The following is a 15,608-nucleotide window of genomic DNA, read 5'->3' as shown; positions in this document are numbered from 1 at the left end:
AAACCCTCCCCTGATCAGAGGAGCAGACAGAAAGAACCCTGCAATCTCCAGAGGAAAGTCAGATTTTCAGGCATTCAACCTGGGAACATTTAAACATGAAGCATACGTACCTAAACCATTTTTCACCGATTCACTGGCCAAACTGGATGGTGTGTGTGTGTGTGGGGGGGGGGGGGGGGGGGTGCTAAGACAATTACCTTGTGCAGGGAACATGGACGTATGAGATTGAATTGAGTGCTAATTAGCATCTATAGTGCCTCTTTGTAGGAAATGACTTTACAAGACATATGGCCAAGCTCAGCTCAGGACCTTGATGCAATAATGAACATTCTAAAACGAGAGGCCACAACACAGTGTCTTCCTTAAATGAATAGATGATTTAAAAGAAAGATTGGAGAGCTACTCCCAATACAGCAAATATTAGAAAACGATTGTGGTGTCAGTCACAAAGAATCTGATCGACAATTTGCCTGAACTTGCTGTTATAAGCCAAGGACGAGCTAAAAAAAAAAACACCTGTTCTGGGAGAGCCCAGAAGTTAAAAGGACAGTGGCATTTAGTGAGTCACTCTACCATGAACACAGCTATTAGGAAAAAATAGGGACAAAATGGCTGCCAGGAAAATAAGTCTCTCCTCCCTGATGTACCCTGGAAAGACAGGAGAGGGCGAATGAAGGAATTCACTCCAGCTTTTTAGATACAAGGAATAATTATCCCCTGCAGTGAATATAAAACAGATCCCAATTTTCTGTTTTTTAAACTGGAGAATGCATCCTGTACCCCATCACCCTGCCCCTGTTCTCCTTGGGTCTGAATGCGCAGGCTGTTGAGGAGAAAATTGTGGCGTTTTACTCACTGACAGCGAAGGAGGGTGGCGGCGGCTGGTGGGGGGCTATATCTTCACATAGCAATTAACAGTGGTGAAGTCCGCATTCAAGGACAAATTGCTGGATAAGGTGCAATAAGCTGGCCCCACGAATCTGCCTCTCTCGCTCCCTTTAACACACACACTGTCAAATTCTTATGCAAAGCACACACACACACACACACACATACCCAGACAGTGTACAATGAACATACCTTACATACATGCAGTACTTGACTGGGGCAGTAGTACCGGCATCTTAAATGTTCTAGCTACTGCTTGAGCTCCTGTTCCTCTTATGGAATATTAGCTCAACAGTATCTTGGAGCTAAATAGAAACAGTACCTGCACCCAAAATAAGTACAGACACCTATTTCAGTCCAAGTCAAGCACTGCATACATGGCAGCTGATATTGAAACACACACACACACACACACTGGATGTGGTGACTGATAGACCAGTCACACCAGCTGGGCTCTCTTTGTGCTTCAGATGTGGTCTCCTAGCAACCAGTCACACCAGCTGTCGGTGAGGAATGGGAAGAGGAGGAACGGTGCAGGATCAGGGAGGGGCTGGCACTGCATCAAGACTCCCCCTACCATATCACCAGCAGCACATCGCCCCTGCCTCGCCTACAGTCTGCAGCTAGCCTAGCCACCCCGCCTCGCCTGCAGTCTGCAGCTAGCCTAGCCACCCCGCCTCGCCAGCTTCAGCACACAAAGAGAGCCCTAATACTACTCACATCGCAGTTTCATCACTCCAGAAGCTACGTGTCTGTGCATTACAATGAACCTCAGGACTGGAGACACATTCTGAGAAACAGACACAGTGTATTATAGTACACTTTGATTAGGCTGGTGAACACATGGTTAGAGTGGGTTTGTTACTGCTACACACTATGGCATCTGAGAGCCATGTGGGTTTAAGAGTGTACTGCATAATACACGGACCAAAGGCAAACGTGTGGGTTTAACACAGAAAATAACAGATGATATGTACAATCATATCACATCAAACTGTACATATGGCACATGCAGTCATACAGCCAGCAATAAAATCAGTGTGCGACGTGCATCTTATTAAACATTCATAGCATGCAACAGTCAACAGTTCCTAGAGTTAGAGAGAGACAGAGAGACAACAGATCTGAGATTCAATCCAAAAGAAGGTCAAGTGCCTTTAAGCAGACAACGAACTTTTGACAGCGTCTCTCGTTTAGGAACAACATCCCCATTTTGTATAAACGCTAAAGAGGTTTGGCATGTTATTACTGTAATTCTCATGCAGGTATGGCTGTGATGGTACAGTATAACCATGTGACTGACGGTTAGGGATGAAGACAGCCATGAAAATAAAACAACTGTCAAACCCGTTTAAACATGCTTACATTCATTATTATTATTATTTTTATGTAGATAAAGCAATTATTTAGCTAACTTAGTCCGTCTGTCTTTTAAACGGTCTACATCTCCTCTTTCCAACAGCTCCAGCAGCTAATCCCACGTTGGAGTAGAATCTATAGGCTATGCCACTTCAGTTAAAGCACATTCTCATTGCTTGCTAGTAAATACATAAATTGGTCTTCTCTTAAAAAAAGGTTGGATGTGTCTGACCATTCATGAATTATTCAACAGCAGTTGACAAGGTTGTTCTGGCTCTGAGTCTATCGCCTACAGTATGTCCATTCTGATAGTTTCCTAAAGTAGCCTGTCAAACGCTCCCATCATGTAATATTTTCAGTAAAGGCCCTTTCTAAAAAAAGTATGTTATTTTTGTCAGAATAATTATGAAGAAAATAATAAATATGAGCACATTTGTTTATGACACCGTTCAAGCCAACTGCGAAAATATCGTCCTGCCACAATCCCTCAATTATTTATTCGGAACAAGTTTGTTGTGTGAATTGAATTAATACATTTCTCTCTGCCTGTTTTTTACGTTCGAAATGCATCAGTGCAGCAAGCAGCAAGGTATGATTTTAGCAAATGTATAAAAAAAAATTAAAAACTGAAATATCACATTTACAGAAGTATTCAGACCCTTTACTCAATACTTTGTTCAAGCACCTTTGGCAGCGATTACAGCCTCGAGTCTTCTTGGGTATGACGCTACAAGCTTGGCACACCTGTATTTGGGGAGTTTATCCCATTCTTCTCTGCAGATCCTCTCAAGCTCTGTCAGGTTGGATGGGGAGCGTCACTGCACAGCTCTTTTCAGGTCTTTCCAGAGATGTTAGATCGGGATGGTGCCAGGTTCCCTCCAGACGTGACGCTTGGCATTCAGGCCTAAGATTTCAATCTTGGTTTCATCAGACCAGAGAATCTTGTTTCTTATGGTCTGAGAGTCCTTTAGGTGCCTTTTGGTGCCTTTTACTGAGGTGCCTGTCATGTGCCTTTTACTGAGGAGTGGCTTCTGTCTGGTCACTCTAACATAAAGGCCTGATTGGTGGAGTGCTGCAAAGATGGTTGTGCTTCTGGAACATTCTCTCATCTCCACAGAGGAACTCTGGAGCTCTGTCAGAGTTACCATCGGGTCTTGGTCACCTCCCTGACCAAGGCCCTCCTTCCTTGATTACTCAGTTTGGATGGGCGGCCAGCTCTAGGAAGAGTCTTGGTGGTTCCAAACTTCTTCCATTTAAGAATGATGGAGGCCATTGTGACATTTTTTGGTACCCTTCCCCAGATCTGTGCCTTGACACAATCCTGTCTCTGCGCACTACAGACAATTCCTTTGACCTCATGGCTTGGTTTTCGCTCTGACATGCACTGCCATCTGTGGGACCTTATATAGACAGGTGTTTGCCTTTCCAAATCATGTCCAACCAATTGAATTTACCACAGGTGGACTGCAATCAAGTTGTCAAAACTTATCAAGGATGGTAAATGGAAACAGGATGCCCCCGAGCTCAATTTAGAGTCTCATAGCAAAGGGTCTGAATACTTACGGTATTTCTGTTTTCTTATTGTTAATACATTTGCAGTACCCGGTCTGAGGTTTCTTTTGCTCTCTCTTCCTCCTTGCGGATCCGAACCGGGATGTCTGTTTGGGTCTGTTTTTCCACTGGCCTTTTCGGAACAGGTCCGACTGTCCTCGGGTACAGTCAGAATTTTTGGGACCCCTGAAGAACTCTACTTTGAACAACATATTGCCACAGAGAATGAGGTGACATTATGTGAATTGTTCGGAAAAGTGGAGGGCAAAAGGCATCGGACTTGGTGTGAATGGTTTAGTGCTTCAAAATCAGAAATCTATATTCTTTCAGTAATTCCTCTCCAATCTGATGTTTCTTCATTTGTAAACCTGACTAATACTTAGAGGTAATAATAACTTGAATAATAATGAAATGCTTCTGATAATAACAAAGTGTAATGGTAATAGTGAAGTTGCAGAGAAAAGCAATGTGTTTATTTTGAGTCTGATTTTTGCCAATCCCCCCTCCCAACGGTTATGACGGTGACCATGTACATTGTCCTGGCCAATAACCGTAACCTGAAATTCCAAGACCGTCACAGCCCTACATCCAGGTTTTGTGAGTTTCAGTTTCCTGGTGTAAGATCGCTCCAGACTGGGTCAGTGAAATATGCTGATCAGACTTCATGTGAGACTGAATGTAAATAGAAATCCTGGACATTATTGTGTACACATACAAACATGCATGTGCGCACGCACAGACATAAGTCCAGCATGTTTCCATCCATATTGATCTACAGCTGCCTTATATCTAAAACAAAATAGACAACACTGCCTAGGCTCAAAGTGACAGAAATCGTAAGGGGCCTACTAGGAGACAGTGACCTGGGGCAGTGAGCCCCTAGGGTGGGATATTAAAGTCAAATCAGCCTGCTATCTCCACACTGCAGCTCTGTCCTCCCTAAAGCCTGCTGGACTTCTTGCCGTTATTAACAGGAATAATAATGAAGAAATAACAGAGGGAGCACAATCCCATTCTCCTCAATCAGCAGAACAAAAAGCAGAGGAGATCTGACTTCTCCACAAGAGAGGGGGGGTGGCGATTTCCTTAGTTAGTCTGCCGACCGTGGCCTCAGATGCCTGTTTGATGACTGATACAATCAGAGTGGTCCAGACACAAGAGATTAGCAGTCAGTTTAACCATATCTGTAAACACTCAGCCTGGCTAGGACTGGGTCTATAGTACTGGAGCCTAATTGAGCCTGGCCTCTTGCAGCACTGAGTGGTGTTGGACAGCCAGGAGAAGAGAAGAGGGAATTCTAGCGAACAGGGTCAGATGCATTATGACGGGGCAGAATTGTCTTTTGCTCCCAGCAAGGACATGAAATCAACGATGCCATCGTTAAAAAAAAACTAAAAATTGCAGATGTCGCTCTATCACTGCCGACACCCTTTAGAACGTGGATGTAATGTCCTCTCTCTATGTCAGGTCATCAGGGTTGTTTGTGCCTCCTGATGTGTCCTCTGTGTCTCTCTGGGGCTGACCAGGCCAGGGCTGTGGCTGCCTGCTGAGGTAGAGGCACTTTAACCTCTCAGAGGAGCCCTCACGCACTGTCATTACCTCCATTTCTACTACTCTATTGTACCGAAAACCTTTAAACTGCTTTAAGAGCCTACGGACAGCTGGCCCTTTGTCTTTACAGCTGCTAATTGCTGCACTTTGAGTGGCCTCCTGGCAGTGTAAATAGATTCATATGGATATTAGTAATTTAAATGTTCATATGCCTTATGGTGCATTACAACCCCTCATAACAAGGCAATGCTCTTTTCATGGTTGGGCTGTAGAGGTCTTTTCTATCTCATCTGAGTCATGAAGATCCTGATGAAACAGCCAATTCACATATTGATGATCAGTAACTAGCCTATATGGGTGTTTTCATTCCACTGCAGGTCTGTTAGAGAGCTGGGAGCCAAGGCAGCAAAAGAGTCCATCTCCTGCCTCCCTCTGTCTGCCTTCCTTCCTTCCTTTCTGACTGAGTGATGGATGGATCGCTGTGGGACTTTCTGACGTCAGTCCAGCTCTCTGAAGAAGCGTCAGTCTTTGGTCTGAGCCATCTGCACCGTTTCTGATGAAGCTTCCCACCTCAGCCAACTGGTAGGCTGCTTAGTCAAGTCAGGGGTGTGTGGGTATGTCTCAACAGACAAATGAGTTGCACCTTGTCAGTGAGTCGCCCCTGACCCATGGACTCAACGTCCTGGTGCTGCTGTGGACCGGTTGGTTTCTCTACACAGCACCTACCAACCCAAAATGGGATGATTGACCTGCAGGAACACATAAAGCTTGGCCCAGGCATATACCAGTAAACGTCTTTGGGATGAAATAACATGACTTTATTCTCTTCTTTATTTATCCGTTATTTTACCAGGTAAGTTGACTGAGAACACGTTCTCATTTGCAGCAATGACCTGGGGAATAGTTACAGGGGAGAAGAGGGGGATGAATGAGCCAATTGTAAACTGGGGATTATTAGGTGACCGTGATGGTTTGAGGGCCAGATTGGGAATTTAGCCAGGACACCGGGGTTTACACCCCTACTCTTACAATAAGTGCCATGGGATCTTTAATGACCTCAGAGAGTCAGGACACCCATTTAACATCCCATCTGAAAGACAGCCCCCTACACAGGGTAGTGTCCCAAATCCCTGCCCTGGGGCATTGGGATATTTTAGACCAGAGGAAAGAGTGCCTCCTACTGGCCCTCCAACACCACTTCCAGCAGCATCTGGTCTCCCGTCCAGGGACAGACCAGGACCAACCCTGCTTAGCTTCAGAAGCAAACCAGCAGTGGTATGCAGGGTGGTATGCTGCTGGCAAATTTTGAATGATTAGAAATGACATCAGTATTTAAAACATATTCTTTACTTATTCCAGCTTTTATCCTCTTATTCCAGGTTGCATGTTCCCTAGAGCCTGAATAGAAACAACCTTATAGGGACAGCAAAACAAACTATACGGCATTGTCAGGCTGCCTCTCAATATCAACAGAGAGAACTAAACACAAGAGACTTCTTAGGTATATTTTTGATTCATGTTTGTTTCAGATGTTTGTATAATGACTCAGGGTTAGTAGTGCTGAATGTGACCTTAGTCTGACATCGATCTGAGTCCAACTAACATTCTGGAGGTGGGTGTTGAGGTGTGCCAGTGTGAGTGAATGTGTGACCTACCTGCTTTCCGTCCAGTGTGTAGATCCTCTTGACCACGCCGCTCTCCAGCTTGATGGCCTCTGTGATGTCGGTGAGCACCTGTTCGAAGGAGTGCGCTGTCTTCTTGTTGAGCAGCACGCGGACGGCCTTCCTCGGCTTCACGCCACTCCGCATCACCGTCACCAGCTTGGGGCGAACAAACTCCTTACCCTCCCGGGCCTCGTTGGCCTGCTTGCTGGCCAGGCTCTGCAGGTTCTTCTGGCTGGCCGAGGCCTTCACGTTCACAGACCAGTTGGGGTTGACGTTCTTTGTGTAGTCGACCTTCTTGTAGACGTTCTCAGACGCACAGACGTAGCTCTCTCCTGAGGGGGTGAGAGGAGAGACAAAGAAAGAACGCCGTAAGGAATATGAAATAATCAACTTTGTTTGACATAAACTGAGGAAATATTTGCTTTAAAAGGAACCCAACATCAGTACTATCGTAAGTAGAGGTGTGGAGTTAAAGCTTGGAGGATAACCAGCTCAGATGTCACAGACCTTCGTGAGGGAGACAATACCAACACATCTTCATATAAACTATGCATCCCCACTACATCTGATCTAAATGCATGGATTCAAGATAAACTGAGGACAGAAAAACAGCCTCCTACTCAAACGGGACAATCTAGCGCTACCGTATCTCATAGTGTGTTGGCAAACTAGCAGTTACTCTCCCAGAAGTTTAAAAAACGAGCCAGTGACGTGTGCTTCCACCCTGTCAGTAATTGCTATAGCATCTCCATGAACCTAATCCAAAGCATGGTGACCTGTGCACTGAACTCTCCCCCAATCATCAAACAGCAGGAGACTGCTCTGACAGAGATCCGCCATCCCCCATTCTCTCAAACACAAACATACAATATTGTAATGTCATACCAGTCCATGAGTCCTCCTCCACCATGCTTTATTACAGCAACACACGGTGACAATGACATGGTCCTCTTAGTGGGTGTATCAAGTTCTTCACATCAGCTGATGGAATTACCTTAGATCCTAGGTGTGGTAATGCTCTCCAATTTGTCCTAGTTTAAAAAATACTGATCATGAAGACCTGTGGTTCTACTGTGACCTGTAGGAGGAGGGTGGTTCTACTGTGACCTGCAGGAGGAGGGTGGTTCTACTGTGACCTGTAGGAGAAGGGTGGTTCTACTGTGACCTGTAGGAGAAGGGTGGTTCTACTGTGACCTGTAGGAGAAGGGTGGTTCTACTGTGACCTGCAGGAGAAGGGTGGTCCTACTGTGACCTGCAGGAGGAGGGTGGTCCTACTGTGACCTGCAGGAGGAGGGTGGTCCTACTGTGACCTGCAGGAGGAGGGTGGTCCTACTGTGACCTGTAGGAGGAGGGTGGTCCTACTGTGACCTGCAGGAGGAGGGTGGTCCTACTGTGACCTGCAGGAGGAGGGTGGTCCTACTGTGACCTGCAGGAGGAGGGTGGTCCTACTGTGACCTGCAGGAGGAGGGTGGTCCTACTGTGACCTGCAGGAGCAGGGTGGTCCTACTGTGACCTGCAGGAGCAGGGTGGTCCTACTGTGACATGCAGGAGCAGGGTGGTCCTACTGTGACCTGCAGGAGGAGGGTGGTCCTACTGTGACCTGCAGGAGGAGGGTGGTCCTACTGTGACCTGTAGGAGGAGGGTGGTCCTACTGTGACCTGTAGGAGGAGGGTGGTCCTACTGTGACCTGTAGGAGGAGGGTGGTCCTACTGTGACCTTGTATGTAGTGTACTGTAGGAGGAGCAGTAACGGGACAGGTCTCTGTGGATCAGGGGCCAGCTATAGGTGATCTCTATAGACCAGTGATAGGATGACATCTATACTGGCCTCCAGTTAAGAGAGTCAGGGATAAACATTTGATATACAGAGAGACTAGTTACATGAAAGGGGCTAGAAATTAGGTATAACTATTCAACCCACATGACCCTAAAGTGGAGAGGAGAAGCGAGCGTAATGTTTTGAGGCTGAAGAGAGAGAAGAGGAGAAGAGACAGGACAGTCAGTGGATAGACTGATGATCCCTGTCACAGAGAGGAAGCAAACCAGAGAAAGATAGATGGAATCTGCAGGAGCGAGAGCTGGGAGACAAAACTCATCAGGCTGGTGATGAGAGCTAGCTAGGTGCCAGAGGAGCAATGACACACCAGAGGACAGGACGACCAGAGGAGCAATGACACACCAGAGGACAGGACGACCAGAGGAGCAATGACACACCAGAGGACAGGACGACCAGAGGAGCAATGACACACCAGAGGACAGGACGACCAGAGGAGCAATGACACACCAGAGGACAGGACGACCAGAGGAGCAATGACACACCAGAGGACAGGACGACCAGAGGAGCAATGACACACCAGAGGACAGGACGACCAGAGGAGCAATGACACACCAGAGGACAGGACGACCAGAGGAGCAATGACACACCAGAGGACAGGACGACCAGAGGAGCAATGACACACCAGAGGACAGGACGACCAGAGGAGCAATGACACACCAGAGGACAGGACGGCCAGAGGAGCAATGACACACCAGAGGACAGGACGACCAGAGGAGCAATGACACACCAGAGGACAGGACGACCAGAGGAGCAATGACACACCAGAGGACAGGACGGCCAGAGGAGCAATGACACACCAGAGGACAGGACGGCCAGAGGAGCAATGACACACCAGAGGACAGGACGGCCAGAGGAGCAATGACACACCAGAGGACAGGACGGCCAGAGGAGCAATGACACACCAGAGGACAGGACGGCCAGAGGAGCAATGACACACCAGAGGACAGGACGACCAGAGGAGCAATGACACACCAGAGGACAGGACGACCAGAGGAGCAATGACACACCAGAGGACAGGACGACCAGAGGAGCAATGACACACCAGAGGACAGGACGACCAGAGGAGCAATGACACACCAGAGGACAGGACGACCAGAGGAGCAATGACACACCAGAGGACAGGACGACCAGAGGAGCAATGACACACCAGAGGACAGGACGACCAGAGGAGCAATGACACACCAGAGGACAGGACGACCAGAGGAGCAATGACACACCAGAGGACAGGACGACCAGAGGAGCAATGACACACCAGAGGACAGGACGACCAGAGGAGCAATGACACACCAGAGGACAGGACGACCAGAGGAGCAATGACACACCAGAGGACAGGACGACCAGAGGAGCAATGACACACCAGAGGACAGGACGACCAGAGGAGCAATGACACACCAGAGGACAGGACGACCAGAGGAGCAATGACACACCAGAGGACAGGACGACCAGAGGAGCAATGACACACCAGAGGACAGGACGACCAGAGGAGCAATGACACACCAGAGGACAGGACGACCAGAGGAGCAATGACACACCAGAGGACAGGACGACCAGAGGAGCAATGACACACCAGAGGACAGGACGACCAGAGGAGCAATGACACACCAGAGGACAGGACGACCAGAGGAGCAATGACACACCAGAGGACAGGACGACCAGAGGAGCAATGAAACTGACAAAGCTTTACTTTTCTTTACTTTGAAAAGCAGTGGGCTTCTGCTTCCACATAGTCAGCGCTGAACTCCCCCAGATCTGCCTGTCAGTGGGTGTATGTGACAGGTCACATGGTTGATGGACAGAGCTCACTCTACATTTACATTTTACTAGATGCTCTTATCCAGAGCAACTTACAGGAGCCAATAGGGTTAAGTGTGTTGCACAAGGGCACCGACAGATCTGTCACGTAGTCGGCTAGGGGATTCAAACCAACAACCTTTCGGTTGCTGGTCCAATGCTCATAACCGCTAGGCTACTTGGCACCTCCTTCCTACTCATTATATTCTCTGCATTTGTTCCAGACGGCACACAGAGAAGGCGCTGTCATTGAGACGTGATCAAAGCTACATAGCCTACGGTAGCATGTTCATCCCTGGAGAACGCACACAATTATTTACATGCCTTTGCCTAAGCAAATGAATAAGTTAAGTCTAAAATGAGCTCTTTGTGCATCAAAACACTGTTATAATATAATATTCCATGTCTAGCTGAAATACTAATGTGAATTTCTACTAAAGTCTTCCTACCTGTGGTGCTCAAAATCATGATATGTTTTGTCATGAGATCCAACACAATATCATAGGTATATTTCTACAGATGTTTTTCCAATGGAAAGTGAATAAATTACGTTAGCACATAACACTACATCTGTCCTGTGTAAAAGTGCAGAGACAGCAGAAACAGCTTTTCAAACAGTGTTATGACAGCATCTACCTAGAGTGCACTGCTTACTCACAGCACCTGGAAAGAATATATTTCTCTCTCTCTTTCTTTCATCAGATCTAGCAGATTCTGTAGTAGGACGGTGGGGAACTGCATGCTACCTCTCACTATTATAATTGAGCGAGTCTATACAGTAGGGCATTCTGCCCAGCAACAGTGTAAATGGCAACGCTCAACACTTCCATCCAGGTAAGCAGGTCCTGATTTCTCCTAAGGTCAGATCGTAAGAGTCAGCCAGTCCCACTAAGCCTTATGCCTGGGTGGACTGTCAGCTTGGGCTGAGATCCAGTACTCTGACCCGTACAGTAGCGTAAGTTCCAGAGGCCTGTAAGGTGGTGCAGTAGTTAACTTGGGCTAATACTGTATCATGTAAGCCTTCCTCTAAATGGTCTTCCGTAAAGGGTATTTCGGCTGTTCGTGCACACGAAAGTCTACGCCCTTTCGTCTGTGATTGGTCAATGGTAGAGATTCTTCAATTAAGTGTTCATTGTCATTCAACAATAGACTCATTTTCATGAGAAATACTGCACCAAACATCTTAGATAGATTGTGCGACTAAGATTTCCTCAGCAAAAAACGTCAAAACGAATGACAGATTTCTTGAGTTATCTTAGATTAATTCTGACCATTTTCATAATACCCTCCATCTCTCCTCCATTTCTCTACCCCTCTCTCCTCCATTTCCATGTGTCCCTCCCTGGTCTCTCCATTATGTAGAGAGCCAGAGAGATCCAGAGGACATCACTCCCTGTGCCACTGCAGCACCACACAAAGGACAGTGGGGGATAATACAGCGCAGAGTTCATTATCCTCTGTAAGAGGAGGACCTGTCCTCTTCCCGCCACCACACACAAACTCTCACTCTTGCACAAACATACATCTTCTTATGATGGGATAAAGGTTAGCCATTTTGGTCAGGGAGCTGGTAGACCATAGTTTGCTAGTGCTGTGATAAGATCATGTAAAATAATACATTTGAAGAGTATATCTGCACTGTATGTTTGTTAGCTGGCTATCCAGACATTTGAGAAATTATTTCATATATTTTACAAATTAACTGCCAATATGTCGACTTTCCATTCAAACTATGCATTCAATTCCCACCCATACACTGGCTAAAATCAGTTGATAGGACTTGGACAAGTTACAAGTACTGATTTGTATCATATAAAAGGAATCTCAGCTTTCCAAGAAAACAAACATTGAGATATTTATGGTCTGTTTGCATATTGTTTTAGGCTATTCATACAGAAAATATGTATAAAACCCATAATAAACTGTTATGATTATATGACAATATTTATATGATAAGTATTCTATTATACAATTTCTGATATATCACATCTTTGTTTAATTTTCCTGCATAAGTAAAAATCAGGAGTATGCCTCTACTGTCATTAATTCCAATTAGACTGGTTTGGATTTCTCCCTGACCAATATGGCTGCCATTTTCACCCCATTCTGGAACGTTGAGGGTTTATGACATAGCCCCTAATCATTTTATAGGATCTCTATGGTCGCCAGCCAAAAAAACAGCCCATGGCCATGTGTCATAAACCCTCAACGTTCCAGAATGGGGTGAAAATGGCAGCCATATTGGTAGAATTGTAAGTAATAAGCTTAAAAAATCTAAAATTCTCTCAGCACGATTGCAAAATGTGTAGAATAGCATGAGATTATCTATAAAACTGCAAATTTTTCTGATCTTGCGAGGGGGCTCAGTTGGTAGAGCATGGCACATGCAGTGCCAGGGTTGTGGGTTCGATTCCCATGGGGGACCAGTATGAAAACATTTATGCATTCACTACTGTAAGATGCTCTGCATAAGAGCATCTGCTAAATGACAAAACAGTAAATGTAAAATGAAACTGCAGTATTCCACTAGTGCCATACATTGTCTCTTCTGGCCCACCTCAGCCGCCCCACACATACAACATACAGTCACTCCCCCAATGCCCCGCTCTTTCCTAAACAGAAAACAAGAGATGATCACCTAATTTTGATCAAATGAAGCCAGGGTTTATCTCTTTGTATCATTTGTATAATCCCAGCCCCTTTCCCCCACCCCCTTCCCTAGAAACACCCCCTGAAGGGCTTCCAAGCTTTTAGGAAAATACATCTGCCACACACTGGAATAAATTGGCGTGTTGTTTAGTGGTCCTGTTCATTGGTGTCAGTAGAAAGATAAGACAATGGTTGATGTGTCAGTAGGAAAGAGAGAGTGTATCCAGGGAAGTGAACAGCACAATTAGCCAGGGGTGTTGAGTGTAATTGAAAAACTCTGCCTCCAGGGCAGATGGCGTTGAGGGAGAGTCTTAATCAACACTGGCAGAGGACACTGAATTCCCGGGTCATACGAGTCGAGAGGAAGAGGTAAGTAATTGCATCAGAGTGAAGTGTATAAGGTTACAGGGTTTTCTTACTCTGAGGGGTGTGGTCTCAAGGTAATGAACCCAAAGGTAGAGTACATTACTGGCAAGCTGTACTTCAAATAGCATAGTGTAATGAACTAACTGCTGTATAGTGCAACTAGAAGAAATATTTTATTGCCTTCTACATACATCCCTTCTCTTTCACTACATGGCCCTTCATACCCTTTTTCATTTGTCCTTGATTTTTCCTCTTTGGTTGTAGTCCAAACATGCAGGCTCTCTGTTTCCTTAAGTCATCCCTTTTAACAACCATAGATCAATTCCCAGCTGGCAACGTGACATCATCTAAAACGTTTTATAACGCTAAGTAGCAGTTGGATCTATTTATATTCTATTAATAGGCCCCAATATGATCCATTTCTCTTGGCAGGCAGTAACAGTTCTTCTCCCCTATACAGGGATCCAGCTGGTGTCTGGAGAGAGAGAGGAAGCTCAGCTCCGCCTACCTGTCAGCCTCCTCAGACTGTGCATCCCTTCATTCCCAGGAGAGCCTGTTTTATATAGTTACAGACCCACTTCCACCTTATTTTGGGCTTTCTAACAAGAAGGAATAGAGTTGCAAAGCTACTGGTAACTTACCAAATTTACCTGAGTATTCTGTAACTTAAGTAATTAACAGGTAATCTATGGCAACTTCGGTCATTTATACTTGAATAACTTTAAAAATAAAAATAAAATAAAAGGTTTTTCTATATCTGTGTCCCTATTGTCCATGAGTTTCTAGTGGATAGATCATATGATTCAAGAGAAAATAGCCTAATTAATGAAAAAATACATAGAATCAACAAATGAATTATTTTTAATGAACTCTGCAACTCTTTTTGAACTATTGACTTTTTTTCCACAACTGCCACCAGTTTGGCACCAACACATTTACAAAGACATACTGACACAGTCAAATAAATGTGTGTAAAAAATATATACTGTATATATATGCCGAAACCGTCACCCTTGAGCGAGGCATTGCTCCTGTGAATCACTCTGGATATTATTTTATATATTTTGCATGCAGTAAGGCAACACAGAGGGTCAGAAATAATTACAGACACGTGTGACAATCTGTGCCCAAAAGTGCCACTAGATGTAATTTGATAAAATTCCAAAACAAACCCTGGAAGTTACCAAAATTCTGTTAGTTTACTGGTAGACTTTGATAGTTTCCACTAATTTAACCTCCCTTTGCAACCTTAAGAAGGAATAACAGATACTAGTACTGTTGAGGGGGGTATTAATATAACCGAGTAAGAGATGTACAGGAGGGGGCCGATCACCCTTGGGAGGCCCCCCTGTGTTGAGGTGTTATTGACTACCCTCACCACCCGAGGTCTGCCTGTCAGGAAGTCCAGGATCCAGTTGCAGAGGGAGGTGCTCATACTCAGGTCCTTGAGCAGTGTCAAGCTTGGAGGGGACTATTGTGTTAAATGCTGAGCTGTAGTCAATTAGCAACATTCTCACATAGGTGTTCCTCTTGTCCAGGTGGGATAGGGAAGTGTGTAGAGCATCCAGCAGTCTTCATGATATTCTGCTGAGAGAGATTGGCTGAGCTGGCTGTAAGACTCCCGTATGGATAATTATGACGAGTCTGAGACTCAGCAATCACATCAAGGTGGGGGAGTCCCCCTAATGAGGGGAGGAGACGTTACATTACATCATGCCAAGGAGAGGGGCCGAGACCCCGTCTGTCGGCTCATCAAACAGAATGCTGCCTGTGCTCCAGCCTCCAGGCAGATGGATGGATGGTTCCACTGGGACAACAGGCTCCATTTAGGAACCATTTCCTAATTCCTGGATGCAGACGCAGCGATTACGGCTTTGAATACTGCCAAGCACTCATTGCAATGCTCTCTCTCCCTCCACTTCTGAGCAGAGAATTCCACATGTACATTCCAGT

The 15,608-nt window shown here is 45.7% G+C and overlaps 1 protein-coding gene across 1 annotated transcript in view; it reads right to left on the bottom strand.

Moving 5' to 3' along the window:
- LOC139388531 (neuronal migration protein doublecortin-like) overlaps positions 1-15,608 on the bottom strand; it is an 85,809-nt gene that overhangs the window by 58,467 nt on the left and 11,734 nt on the right. The window contains exon 3 of the mRNA XM_071135237.1: positions 7,005-7,345. Coding sequence (XP_070991338.1) covers positions 7,005-7,345 — 341 coding nt within the window. The remainder of the gene's footprint in view (positions 1-7,004; positions 7,346-15,608) is intronic.

This window comes from Oncorhynchus clarkii, chromosome 29, assembly GCF_045791955.1.
Source record: "Oncorhynchus clarkii lewisi isolate Uvic-CL-2024 chromosome 29, UVic_Ocla_1.0, whole genome shotgun sequence".
NCBI classification, from domain to species: Eukaryota; Metazoa; Chordata; class Actinopteri; order Salmoniformes; family Salmonidae; genus Oncorhynchus; species Oncorhynchus clarkii.
This window is presented reverse-complemented; position numbering and strand designations above follow the sequence as displayed.